Source organism: Trematomus bernacchii, unplaced genomic scaffold (genome assembly GCF_902827165.1).
Source record: "Trematomus bernacchii unplaced genomic scaffold, fTreBer1.1, whole genome shotgun sequence".
Taxonomy (NCBI): domain Eukaryota; kingdom Metazoa; phylum Chordata; class Actinopteri; order Perciformes; family Nototheniidae; genus Trematomus; species Trematomus bernacchii.
Genome location: NW_022987527.1, coordinates 10,818 through 24,612, shown reverse-complemented (window position 1 = coordinate 24,612; position 13,795 = coordinate 10,818). Strand labels below are relative to the sequence as shown.

General features: G+C 39.3%; 1 protein-coding gene across 1 annotated transcript; it reads left to right on the top strand.

Annotated features, from left to right (window-relative positions):
* The first annotated feature begins 5,319 nt into the window (after nt 1–5,319).
* LOC117474818 (cytochrome P450 4B1-like) lies at nt 5,320–10,574 on the top strand. The gene is made up of 10 exons (XM_034120830.1): nt 5,320–5,511; nt 6,508–6,652; nt 6,843–6,887; nt 6,994–7,121; nt 7,383–7,507; nt 7,597–7,751; nt 7,908–8,011; nt 8,677–8,867; nt 8,949–9,082; nt 10,439–10,574. Exons 1-10 carry the CDS (start codon nt 5,320–5,322, stop codon nt 10,546–10,548), a joined length of 1,329 nt encoding a protein of 442 aa, XP_033976721.1. The 3' UTR covers nt 10,549–10,574.
* Nucleotides 10,575–13,795: the final 3,221 nt, after the last annotated feature.

Sequence of the window (13,795 nt, the reverse complement as noted above, 5' to 3'; positions counted from 1 at the left end):
CAGGGAACACAACTTGACCCCGGCCGTGTTTGTTTGTTCTTCATGCTTATATATCGGACTATTGTGACTCGCTCTGCGGTTAAAACAGACGGTGCATGAATGCCGTTTTGCGGTAAGTGAAATTCGAGTACTTATGTGTTTATGATTTTAATCAGCTACGTAATGAATGTTAAGGCTTGGGTTAGCGTGTAAGCGAGTGGTAGCTACATCGGTGCTAACAATGCTAATCGTAGCCTCCAAGTTAACTTAAAACCATAGACCGTATATATATAAAGGTTAAAACGAAATAGACAAGTGTTAAGCGTTAAGTGGGATAATACTGGAGAACAAAAGGCTTCTGTTTGAGGTTGATAAAATAAGGTCATCCTTGTAACTTAGAGAGATATTTTATTATGTAGGTAGGAACTGTATGCATCGCTAAGGTTAATTTAAATTGGCTATGCTCGAGTATGTAGACAAGCTAACGTCGAAGTAGTGTATGTGAAATCAACCTCACAATAAGATGTGTGTATATTACAATTATTAATGTCATATTTCAAGATGATTACTTAGATATTACAATATGGTTGGTTGAGCTGGAGTTCATTATTGAGCTTACACGTTAACATCACAGTCATCTGAAGAACGAACCCAAACCTTGTTGTTTTTATTAATTGCATTACCAAATTGGTATCAAATAAACAGTAAGCATTGGTAACACAACTTCCAAAGTTACAGTAAAATAAAAAGGACCCTGACTCGGAAAATACACAATCCAACATGTTCAACAGAAGAGAATAAGTTATATTGTTTGTACACATGGTACTTTACATATATATCTGTTTGTTTAAAGTGTCCAGGTGATGCAGACAGGCTGGACCAGAGAGTGAGAGACAGAACTGGACTCCTCACAGCAGTGAACTTCAGCACAGGTACAAATACTCTTTTTTCATACTGTACAAAGAATCAAGAAAGATATTGGTTTAAATAAATGAAGTATTGACTTTAATACACTGATATACATTCCATTAAACAATACTAAATACTAGATCACCTACACATCAGTGAAGTTGAGGGTTTTTTCCATGCAAAGGGTTACATTTAGATGTTAACAAGCAATATGACTGTCAGCTTTCTAATTTAATGTATTGAAGGCAAAGATATTTAACGCATAGTGACAGCTGCTATTTATCTCTCAATATTGTCTGTAAAAACGTGGTAAAAGTTATTCTTTCAGTGAGACAACAGAGCAAGCTTGTTTTAATAACAGTTAAATATTATTTTGATAATAAAATACATTTCAATGTTGATGAATTTCATACTGTTCATTCATAATCTGATTGTCTTTGTAGCTCACTGTTGAAATAAAACAAAACATTACAATTACAAAATAATTATATCTACAGCCCCTAAACACACAAACACACCTCTTTCATAAATAACACACTTGTTCTGCAATAATATGTTTTATGTTTCCTGTAATTTTTGTTAGGAAAGGACATGCCTGAAAGACACGACTCAGCATCTCCTCTTTCTCCGAGGGTCAAGAAAAACATCCAATAGGAAAATTAAAAGCTGATGTTATGAGATGTTAAGACCAGTACAGGACATTCACTAAGAAACTATTTTTATTGTGAAAACAGTCAGCTGATCGAATGCACCTATTTCCACATCTACACTCCATCAGCTGATTATTTCTATTTGCCTCACTTCATGAGCTTCACAACATGTACCTTGTACCGCAGAGTTTGCAACGCAAATAAATGGGGCCAATCTTCAGTCGGATGTGAATGTGTAATCTAACATTTTCAGTAAGAATAATGGACAAAAGGAGTGCAAATACAAATTCAATTTATTGAAATGTGAACCAAAAGTTAATCAAACATGTTTTAAATAAAAAGCACATATGGACAGAAGGTGTAAACCTATTAAATGTATAAGTAAACACATTTAGTCAAATAAAGTGACAGACTAGGCCTGATCAGGTGGTATCAGCTATGCATGGGCTCCTCCATCAGGTCTGGTCCTCCTCACAGAGGAAAGACCCTCAGTCCTCTCCGGCCAAACCAACAGACAGGACGTCCATCACACGGAGGTTTCTCTCTGAAGTCTCTGCAGCTCTCTGAACACCACGCTGTCTCAATCCGTCCATCACACAGAGGTTTCTCCCTGAAGTCTCTGCAGCTCTCTGGACACCACGCTGTCTCAATCCATCCACACTGAATATGAGAGGGGAAAAATGAAAATAATAAATGCTTTAGACAATAAGAAATATAAAGTTGACTGTTGAGTTGCTCAGTTTTTTTAGATTGTCAATACTATTACTGTATAACTAATATCTCAGGTTAAGAGGCACCTTCAAATAAAGATTGGTCTTTAAATACATTTTGTCTTTTGAATTGTTTGTCTAAAGTCAAGGATCTAGAACTGGTACTTGTAGTTTTAATGATACAGTCTGGTTATAATGCTGTTTGGAGGAGGCCTCACAGGTAAGAGCACTAACTAGCTATCATCACATGTACCTTAGCTTAACTTAAATGTATTAAACGTATAATTAAGTGATGGCAAAATATAAATAACTAATGTCATGCAAACATATTAATATTTGCTTGATTCCAGTGTTTAATTTAGCACAATTGCATACAAACGTTAAGGGATTTCAAGATTCTGAAGTATTATGCTAAAACTCAACTTAGATTATTATTTATAGTTTTGCTGAATAGTCTCATGTCCGCTTACCTTAGAAACGTAAAATGCGACGGCAGTGTGCAGATGGGGAGCATGTTAGCTTAGCTTGGTAGCTTCAGCTAGCTCTGGAACTTCCAGACCGGTGGCAGCAGGTCCCGCCTCGGCTCCGCCTCTTTGCCCTTATTTGGAGCAGGCTGGAGTAGGCGGGAGTGGAACTCTGACGCCACTGTTGAGCCGTTAGTGGCCGACTCCGCCTACTAAGGGCTTCTCGGAAACTGCAGAATCCTATGGGTGACGTCACGGACCCTACGTCCATTTATATATACAGTCTATGTGTCCACCCCATCAAAACTTGGGGGGGGTGATTGGGTCAATTTATTCCTAAGTCACAGCCACATACAATGAGCACAACAAGCAAATCATGTAATAATAAGAATCAGTCTTTCTAATGTTATATAAAAATAGACTCCACACTTGTGTAACCATTAGCCAATCAGCAACCAAGGTAACCCCCCCCCCCCCACACACACACACACCTTATCACCTGAATCTCCTCCTAGAGCACCTTTAGCCGCGTTCACACCAAGTACTTTGCCGTACTTAGCAGCACTTAGTTCCCATATGGAACTAAGAGCCGATCGCGTTCACACCGGAATAAGTTCCCTGAGGGAAGATTACGCAAATGAGCCGCTGACGTCATTTCGTCTTCTTCTGCTTTGGGTTTACTGGCAAGCCGCAAACAACTTCACGGCGTATACTGCCACCCGTAGTCCCCGGCCGGAAGTCCCCAGAGTTGGGACTTCCAAGTAAATCGCCAGAACGCCGACACCTCCTCATCTCCACCGCTCCCATGTTTTCTTTTGTGTTGCCATAAGTTAGTCTCTCTGCGTTTGTGCGCTGGGCGAATGCTAATGCTAATAATGCTAATGCAAGGATAATAAAATGGTGGCTCGACAAAACATTTCAGAGTTTTACGGGGCGTGGTTTGCAATTCGCCCAGCCAATCAGAACTGGGGCACTTTTTTTCCCCCAGGAGAGTACCACCTCTCAGCAGGCACTAAAAATGGGGGTAAAAGTTCCCGGCACTAAGTACTCTTTTTGGTGTGAACGCGACATAAGGGGTGCTAACCAGTGACGTGCGGTGAGGTTCATGGCTGGTGAGGCACTGACTCTCTGAGTCAGATTTACAAATATTATAGCCTATTTTGACCTTAATCGAAATATTCTGTTATTTTCAAAAGCTTTTTTAGTCTGATGCTATGATTAATTTTAAACAGACCGATCAACAAAAGGATACCCAAAATCTAAATATTGGATTGTTCTTTCTAAGTAAGATCCCATTTTCATTACAGTTGTGGTCTTACCTTGACTTGAAGATGAATAGAAGTCCATGCTATCCTTCTGGACAACAATCTCTATTACTGTTTTGTAAAAGTCGTCCTTATCTTCCTGTAGTTTCAAAAGTCGAGTTTGTTGTTTGCGGTAGAATAACAGTAGCAACAAGAACCTGTGGGCTCACGTGCGCCCCCTTCAGTGCGGCAGAGGTTATGGCTGCCTCCCCTTGTGATTTTTTCATTGCCGTTGTATATGTGTAGCGAGCCTAAATATCATACGTGAAATAAGTTATTTAGAGACTATGGATGGCGAGGATAAATGTAATAAAGGGATCTACAAACATTACATTGGTGACCTACAGTGAGATGGGAACAGGCATGCGCTTAGGGTTCGCTTTCCAGCCAGTTTCTGTGGGGTGACGCATTCTGAAGTGAGGCAGATCTCATCTGTGCCTCACCTACCCCACAGTAAATGGCTTGAGCGCGCTCACAAAATAAGTGGCCGCGCTAAATTAGTGCCCGCGCTCCAGCAAGTTACTGTGGGCTTACGAGAGGCAGAGCTCGTGCCTGCCTCACTTCTCATCGCTCCCGTAGCGGAGCTCGGCAAATTTGCTGATTTTGACTATAAAATGCGATTGGAATCATACAGAAATCACATTTACACAAGATCAGTGGAGACATTTTATTATTATTATTATTTAGTTTTTCTTTAATTGTTTTTCCGTTACATTGGAGTATGACAGGTGAGGCTCTGCCTCCCCTGCCTCCACTGACTGCACGTCGCTGGTGCTAACGGAACTAAACGGGAAAAGTATGGGGAAAAGTACTCTGGTGTGAACGCGCCTTAGTGTTCTTTTTAACCAATATCTCTCAGAGGGGCGTGGGGAGTGGCTCCTTATTTTCATACTTTACAGTTTACACCATAGACCAGGGGTTCCCAAAGTGGGGGTCACGAGATGAAAACATTTTTTTTTAATTATTAATATTATTATTATTAATAACGTGTGCATAGACATCTTTCAGGGGCGGACTGGCCATCTGTAGAATGTCCCCGCAGTGAGGCTCCCCCCGTTGACAATTCACGTGGTGGGGGGTCGACAGTCTCTGGCACTGTTATTTTGGGGGTCGCGGGCTGAAAAGTTTGGGAACCCCCTGACAAAGGTTTTACACCCGAAAGAAGGGAGCCTCCTTCGGCTGTAGACTGGTGTTCGGGGCGGGCCACATTCTCCACCCACATTCCGGTGGCTACATCACACACACTCACACACACAAAACTGTGGTGTGTGAATCACTGCTCATCATCAAGGAAGTCGCAAGCATGGAGTCAACTGAGGGTTTCGTGAAGTATCAGGTGGGCTTACCCCACATGCACCACTTGATCGCGGTGCTCTGTGTTGTTGCCGTTGTTTATACATTGACAGTCTTGCTTGCCCAAAGAAGAGCTGCGATGCAAAGTATGGAATTGTTTCCAGGACCACCGTCGCACTGGCTTTTTGGACATCTAAAGGAGGTAACGTGTATAATGACTGCTCAGTGACGCAGAAGCAAGTGCAAGAATGAATTAATAATAATATTAATAATGTATTAATAATAATAGAATCTCTGACTTACTGACCAATTTATTTTAATACCCTCACACTCACGCAATTGTTTAATACTCAACAGAATTCTACAAATGGTCTTCTTTAGTATTCACTAAGCACAAGAGCAGACAACAAACTAGTCAACTTAATAGTTATTAAATGAGCAGCCAACAATCAAAATTATGAAGTTACTGTTTAAGGACATTACAGGCAAAAAGATCGTTTTTTCATGTACTTGTTATTTTGGTTTATTTTGCTTCCATGTTTTCTTTCACTCTAATGGAAATACAACTTCCAAGAAACACATATAAATGATGTTCGTTTTACTACCCTGTCATTTAAAGATGATTAAATGTAACATATCATTTGTTTATTTGCATGGGAGAATAGTCATTTCAGCAGCAGATGTAGAATGTGTCTTCCTGTCCTCACTCTAGCATGTTTCTGATCAGAGGAATAAGAATGAATGCAACCACTGCAAGTCCACTGAGACAAATGTAACATTTGTGATATTGGGCTATATAAATAAACATTGATTGATTGATTGATTGATTGATGAACCGTCCCTTTTTGCAGCTTCCCCAGTGTTGCAACTGTCAAAGGTCATCCCCAGTCTCATCATGTGCCAATAGACTCAGATTTGCAATAAGAAAAGCCTGAGAAAACACTGCGAAAAAAGGAAATTCAAAGCGTATTCTTATGTTATTATTATTATTATTATTATTGGTGTTATTTAATTTGGGTTGTCCCTGATTTGAACTTCTTTACATTTATTTAAGTAACAATTTGGATGCAATTAAGGCTTAAACTTAGCAGTTGAGTATTAGTTTATAGAGCATCACAACTCAGGGGATAACTTTGTCCTCTTCAGGCTCCAGCATATTGGTTAAGCTTAATCTATGTTTTTATGTTTTTACTTTCAGTTTAAACAGGATGGGTCGGACTTGAAAAAGATTGTGAAATGGGGACAGCAGTACCCTTATGCTTTCCCGATATGGTTTGGACCCTTTGTTTGTTTCCTCAGCATTCACCATCCAGACTATGTGAAAACTATATTGATATCTACAGGTGTGTGAGCCATTGTTTTATATCTTTACTGAAGTCATAAACCTTTACAATGTAGCAGTTAAGTCAAATTCATCTTTTGACAATGCTTTTTACTACGTCGTATACATGTAGACTCATATTGGTTTATTATCTGCATTTCAATAAACAAAGGTCAATGTAACATAATCTGTAATTGTTTGTTTCGTAACAGAGCCAAAAGATAATATGGCATATACTTTTGTTAAGCCTTGGATTGGTAAGATTGCTTTTACTTTCTCCTACAGCATATTTTGGTTTACTGCACAGTATTTTCTGTTAAGCTGCTTCCCTCGCTGATCCATACTGCCTCTGTCTGTCTTCAGGTGATGGCTTATTGGTGTCTGATGGTCAGAAGTGGTTTCGCCACAGAAGGCTCTTGACCCCAGGTTTCCATTTTGAAGTTTTGAAACCCTACGTAAATCTGATATCAGACTCTGTTAAAACCATGCTGGTACGTTAATGACAGTTTTTTTGTTTATAAAATCAGTGTCTGTTTTTTTGCCAAGTTGCATTTCACATAATTTGTACAAGGAAAATGCTTTTGTGTAAAGTGCTATAATAAGTAGTCAATGGTGAAGTGATGTGGAGGAAATATAGGCTTAGGCTTTCCAGATGCTGCAGCTATTTTATGTCAAAGTTGTTCCAGCTAAGTGTGTTGAAGTTTTTTCCACGTCCTGCTGAGACCTCACATCTGTTCTTTCACTGTTGCCAGGACAAATGGGAGAGTTATGCAAAAACCAATGAGTCCTTTGAATTGTTTAACCACGTGAGCCTTATGACACTGGACAGCATCATGAAGTGTGCGTTCAGCTACAACAGCAACTGTCAGACCGAGAGGCGAGTCCATACAAACGTTTTCCCGCCATTCACAATTACAGGTTTATGTTCTCAGTTGTCTGAACTGTTTGTCTACGTTCTTATTTCAGCGGAACAAATGAATACATCAAGGCAGTGTATGAGCTCAGTTATTTGATTAACCTGCGGTTCAGGACGTTTCCATACCACAATGACCTCATTTTCTACCTCAGCCCACATGGCTTCAGACTAAGAAAAGCATGCAAGGTGGCTCACAGTCACACAGGTAAGATGTTCACAGATATTACCTTCATGACAATCTAAAACTGAATTTAGCTTGCCCATACATCGAAATTGTATAGGCTCTAAACTGTAGGTTTATGGTTGCTGCATTTTAAGAGTTACTGGGGATATGCTCATTAATTATTCTCTTATTTTGAAGGGGAAGTCATACGAAAGAGGAAAGAAGCACTCAAGGAGAACGAGCTGGATCGCGTACAGGGAAAGAGAAACGTGGACTTTCTGGACATCCTTCTCTTAGCGAGAGTATGTTATGTGCCATGTATTGAATTCACAAAATGAGACACTTCTGATCAATGAAAAAAAACAACATACGTAAAAACTGCAATTGTCAAAGCAGCAAGCTCTCTATAGAGATAATGAATTAATAATCGTGAACATTTTAGTAATGAGATATTTAAAGCATGAACAGTCTTAAAGTTGCCGCACATTAAAAAAGCGTAGTTGTGTCATGTTTATAACCTGAGATGACGCAAATATTATACTGTATGTGCTTAACCTGCAAGGGGCAAAAAACTAGGGCAAAAGGAAACGCAGAAGGTTTTTCGAATGAGCATTGATATGCTGAGCATGAGGCCACTGGTCAATGGCCACTGGTACAAAGGCAACAGTCTGGTTATTTTACTCTTATGAGGGACTCTTGAGCAGCAACTTAAAAGTTATACATTTCTGTTGTGCACATATAATCAATATGACACAAAAGCTACTCAAGGACACCTCTGTAACTCGGTAACTAAAATGTCCTTTCTTTCCAAACACAGTTGACCTGTAAAAGGATCCGACAGACATTAGCTGTTTCTGTGCCAATTCCAATAGGCCTGCAACTTGTACGGTTTTTAATTGGAGTAGTAGTGTCACATTAAGACATAATATGTTCATTACTAATGTTTTAAGTTTGCCTTTTATTTAAGGATGAGAACAAACAGGGTCTGTCAGATGAAGATATACAAGCAGAGGTGGACACCTTCATGTTTGAAGGCCATGACACTACAGCCAGTGCCATGTCCTTCATCCTCTACTCTCTGGCCTGCCACCCAGAGTACCAGAAGATGTGCCGGGATGAGGTCCTTCAAGCCCTGGATGGCAAGGACACCATGGAGTGGTGGGCTTACATTTGAAAACAATGCAAATGTATGTCAGTGCTGCCAATTGTTGAACTAACACTTGTCTGTTTACTTTTTAGGGAGGATCTCAGTAAAATTCCATACACTACAATGTTCATAAAAGAGTCCCTCCGCCTTTACCCTCCGGTACCAGGAATATCCAGAATCACCACCAAGACCATTACCTTTTTTGATGGAAGGACTTTGCCTGCAGGTTTGTCTTTAATGGTTCTTTGCAGATGAATGTGAATAAAACAGCATACAGTTGCATGCATCAAACGTTTATACCCTGTGGTAAAAGATAAGGTAAAGCAGCGACGTGCAGTCAGTGGAGGCAGGGGAGGCAGAGCCTCACCTGTCATACTCCAATGTAACGGAAAAAACAATTAAAGAAAAACTAAATAATAATAATAATAAAATGTCTCCACTGATCTTGTGTAAATGTGATTTCTGTATGATTCCAATCGCATTTTATAGTCAAAATCAGCAAATTTGCCGAGCTCCGCTACGGGAGCGATGAGAAGTGAGGCAGGGACGAGCTCTGCCTCACGTAAGCCCACAGTAACTTGCTGGAGCGCGGGCACTAATTTAGCGCGGCCACTTATTTTGTGAGCGCGCTCAAGCCATTTACTGTGGGGTGAGGTGAGGCACAGATGAGCTCTGCCTCACTTCAGAATGCGTCACCCCACAGAAACTGGCTGGAAAGCGGGCCCTAAGCGCATGCCTGTTCCCATCTCACTGTAGGTCACCAATGTAATGTTTGTAGATCCCTTTATTACATTTATCCTCGCCATCCATAGTCTCTAAATAACTTATTTCACATATGATATTTAGGCTCGCTGGTCTCATCGTACAACGGCAATGAAAAAAGCATCAGGAGAGGCAGCCATAACCTCTGCCGCACTGAAGGGGGCGCACGTGAGCCCACAGGTTCTTGTTGCTACTGTTATTCTACCGCAAACAACAAACTAGACTTTTGAAACTACAGGAAGATAAGGAGGACTTTTACAAAACAGTAATAGAGATTGTTGTCCAGAAGGATAGCATGGACTTATATTCATCTTCAAGTCAAGGTAAGACCACGACTGTAATGAAAATGGGATCTTACTTAGAAAGAACAATCCAATATTTAGATGTTGGGTATCCTTTTGTTGATCGGTCTGTTTAAAATTAATCATAGCATCAGACTAAAAAAGCTTTTGAAAATAACAGAATATTTTGATTAAGGTCAAAATAGGCTATAATATTTGTAAATCTGACTCTGAAAGAGTCAGTGCCTCACCAGCCATGAACCTCACCGCACGTCACTGAGGTCAAGGTATGCGGAACTGCAGGACGGAGTCCAGAACAAAATGTCCTTACGGGGACAACAAAGTATATCGTATCGTATGAAGATTAACTTTGAAAACAGTTATTTTTATTGAGTCAAGCTTGCACAAATGAACCTGTTAACCTTCATGATTTGAATTATAGCAGCAGGTTTGCAAAATTGTCTCAAACATAATATATTAATTGTTTTTCCCTGCACAATCTTATTACAAATACATTTTTGTTTTGCTCTTATTTGTAGGGAGTCATATTGCAACAAGTGTGTATTCACTTCACAGGAATGCAACTGTCTGGGAAAACCCTGAAGTAAGTAAAGAAGATCATTCTGTGGAAGTATTTTTAAATGTGTAAGCTCACATGTGCCCATAGAAGTAAACCTATGATACTTCTACATAAAATGTTTTAAAATCATATACTGTCGTGGTATGATGGCCCTAAGGATCATAACACAATAGCATTTCAGAAAACATGACGTTGGACAATGATTCTTTGTCTGTCAGTCTGCGACAATCTTAAATACTTCTTCTTTTGAGAATAGACCAACTTCAGGGCCACCACACAAGTGTCAAAGTCATTCAATTAGTGCACAATTAATGCAAACCCTAGTGCCCCCACTGGTCCGAGATGTCAGCATATCACAGAGTGACTCCTAGGACCTAGCATGGTTTATTCCCTCACTGTATTAGGGGTGTGCGTGAGCATGAACTCATTAAATGTTCATGGGAGAAATTAAGAAAAAGTTTGATTAATGCCACACTGGTGTTTGTTTTTCCATCTTGTGTCAACCAAGCGGCAAACTCTGGGGAAGAGCCGGGACGCCAATACGGAAGTGCCACAAACTGCAGTTCATATATTGGCCGATAGGCGATGACTGCAGAAAGGAGCAATTTCCATAGACCCCCATGTTAAAATGCCCAATTTCACAGCAGAAAAAAAACGTTTCTAGCCCTGGCTGCAATACATTTTGTTATGTATATAGTTAGATTCCACCTTCATGATTATGAATCTGTGAGTGAATTGTTTTCTAACATGACCCTTTTATTTATATTAGGTCTTAACGTTTTTGCATAAATTAGGGCGTGGTCACATTGAGTGACAGCTCTGTTAAGTGACTGCTGCTGTTAGCTTCTTGTCTCTCTGCTAGCTGCTCCGTCTCCGTGAAGCTACAGGGACTGTGCCTGCTCAGTTCATCCAGGGAACACAACTTGACCCCGGCCGTGTTTGTTTGTTCTTCATGCTTATATATCGGACTATTGTGACTCGCTCTGCGGTTAAAACAGACGGTGCATGAATGCCGTTTTGCGGTAAGTGAAATTCGAGTACTTATGTGTTTATGATTTGAATCAGCTACGTAATGAATGTTAAGGCTTGGGTTAGTGTGTAAGCGAGTGGTAGCTACATCGGTGCTAACGATGCTAATCGTAGCCTCCAAGTTAACTTAAAACCATAGACCGTATATATATAAAGGTTAAAACGAAATAGACAAGTGTTAAGCGTTAAGTGGGATAATACTGGAGAACAAAAGGCTTCTGTTTGAGGTTGATAAAATAAGGTCATCCTTGTAACTTAGAGAGATATTTTATTATGTAGGTAGGAACTGTATGCATCGCTAAGGTTAATTTAAATTGGCTATGCTCGAGTATGTAGACAAGCTAACGTCGAAGTAGTGTATGTGAAATCAACCTCACAATAAGATGTGTGTATATTACAATTATTAATGTCATATTTCAAGATGATTACTTAGATATTACAATATGGTTGGTTGAGCTGGAGTTCATTATTGAGCTTACACGTTAACATCACAGTCATCTGAAGAACGAACCCAAACCTTGTTGTTTTTATTAATTGCATTACCAAATTGGTATCAAATAAACAGTAAGCATTGGTAACACAACTTCCAAAGTTACAGTAAAATAAAAAGGACCCTGACTCGGAAAATACACAATCCAACATGTTCAACAGAAGAGAATAAGTTATATTGTTTGTACACATGGTACTTTACATATATATCTGTTTGTTTAAAGTGTCCAGGTGATGCAGACAGGCTGGACCAGAGAGTGAGAGACAGAACTGGACTCCTCACAGCAGTGAACTTCAGCACAGGTACAAATACTCTTTTTTCATACTGTACAAAGAATCAAGAAAGATATTGGTTTAAATAAATGAAGTATTGACTTTAATACACTGATATACATTCCATTAAACAATACTAAATACTAGATCACCTACACATCAGTGAAGTTGAGGGTTTTTTCCATGCAAAGGGTTACATTTAGATGTTAACAAGCAATATGACTGTCAGCTTTCTAATTTAATGTATTGAAGGCAAAGATATTTAACGCATAGTGACAACTGCTATTTATCTCTCAATATTGTCTGTAAAAACGTGGTAAAAGTTATTCTTTCAGTGAGACAACAGAGCAAGCTTGTTTTAATAACAGTTAAATATTATTTTGATAATAAAATACATTTCAATGTTGATGAATTTCATACTGTTCATTCGTAATCTGATTGTCTTTGTAGCTCACTGTTGAAATAAAACAAAACATTACAATTACAAAATAATTATATCTACAGCCCCTAAACACACAAACACACCTCTTTCATAAATAACACACTTGTTCTGCAATAATATGTTTTATGTTTCCTGTAATTTTTGTTAGGAAAGGACATGCCTGAAAGACACGACTCAGCATCTCCTCTTTCTCCGAGGGTCAAGAAAAACATCCAATAGGAAAATTAAAAGCTGATGTTATGAGATGTTAAGACCAGTACAGGACATTCACTAAGAAACTATTTTTATTGTGAAAACAGTCAGCTGATCGAATGCACCTATTTCCACATCTACACTCCATCAGCTGATTATTTCTATTTGCCTCACTTCATGAGCTTCACAACATGTACCTTGTACCGCAGAGTTTGCAACGCAAATAAATGGGGCCAATCTTCAGTCGGATGTGAATGTGTAATCTAACATTTTCAGTAAGAATAATGGACAAAAGGAGTGCAAATACAAATTCAATTTATTGAAATGTGAACCAAAAGTTAATCAAACATGTTTTAAATAAAAAGCACATATGGACAGAAGGTGTAAACCTATTAAATGTATAAGTAAACACATTTAGTCAAATAAAGTGACAGACTAGGCCTGATCAGGTGGTATCAGCTATGCATGGGCTCCTCCATCAGGTCTGGTCCTCCTCACAGAGGAAAGACCCTCAGTCCTCTCCGGCCAAACCAACAGACAGGACGTCCATCACACGGAGGTTTCTCTCTGAAGTCTCTGCAGCTCTCTGAACACCACGCTGTCTCAATCCGTCCATCACACAGAGGTTTCTCCCTGAAGTCTCTGCAGCTCTCTGGACACCACGCTGTCTCAATCCATCCACACTGAATATGAGAGGGGAAAAATGAAAATAATAAATGCTTTAGACAATAAGAAATATAAAGTTGACTGTTGAGTTGCTCAGTTTTTTTAGATTGTCAATACTATTACTGTATAACTAATATCTCAGGTTAAGAGGCACCTTCAAATAAAGATTGGTCTTTAAATACATTTTGTCTTTTGAATTGTTTGTCTAAAGTCAAGGATCTAGAA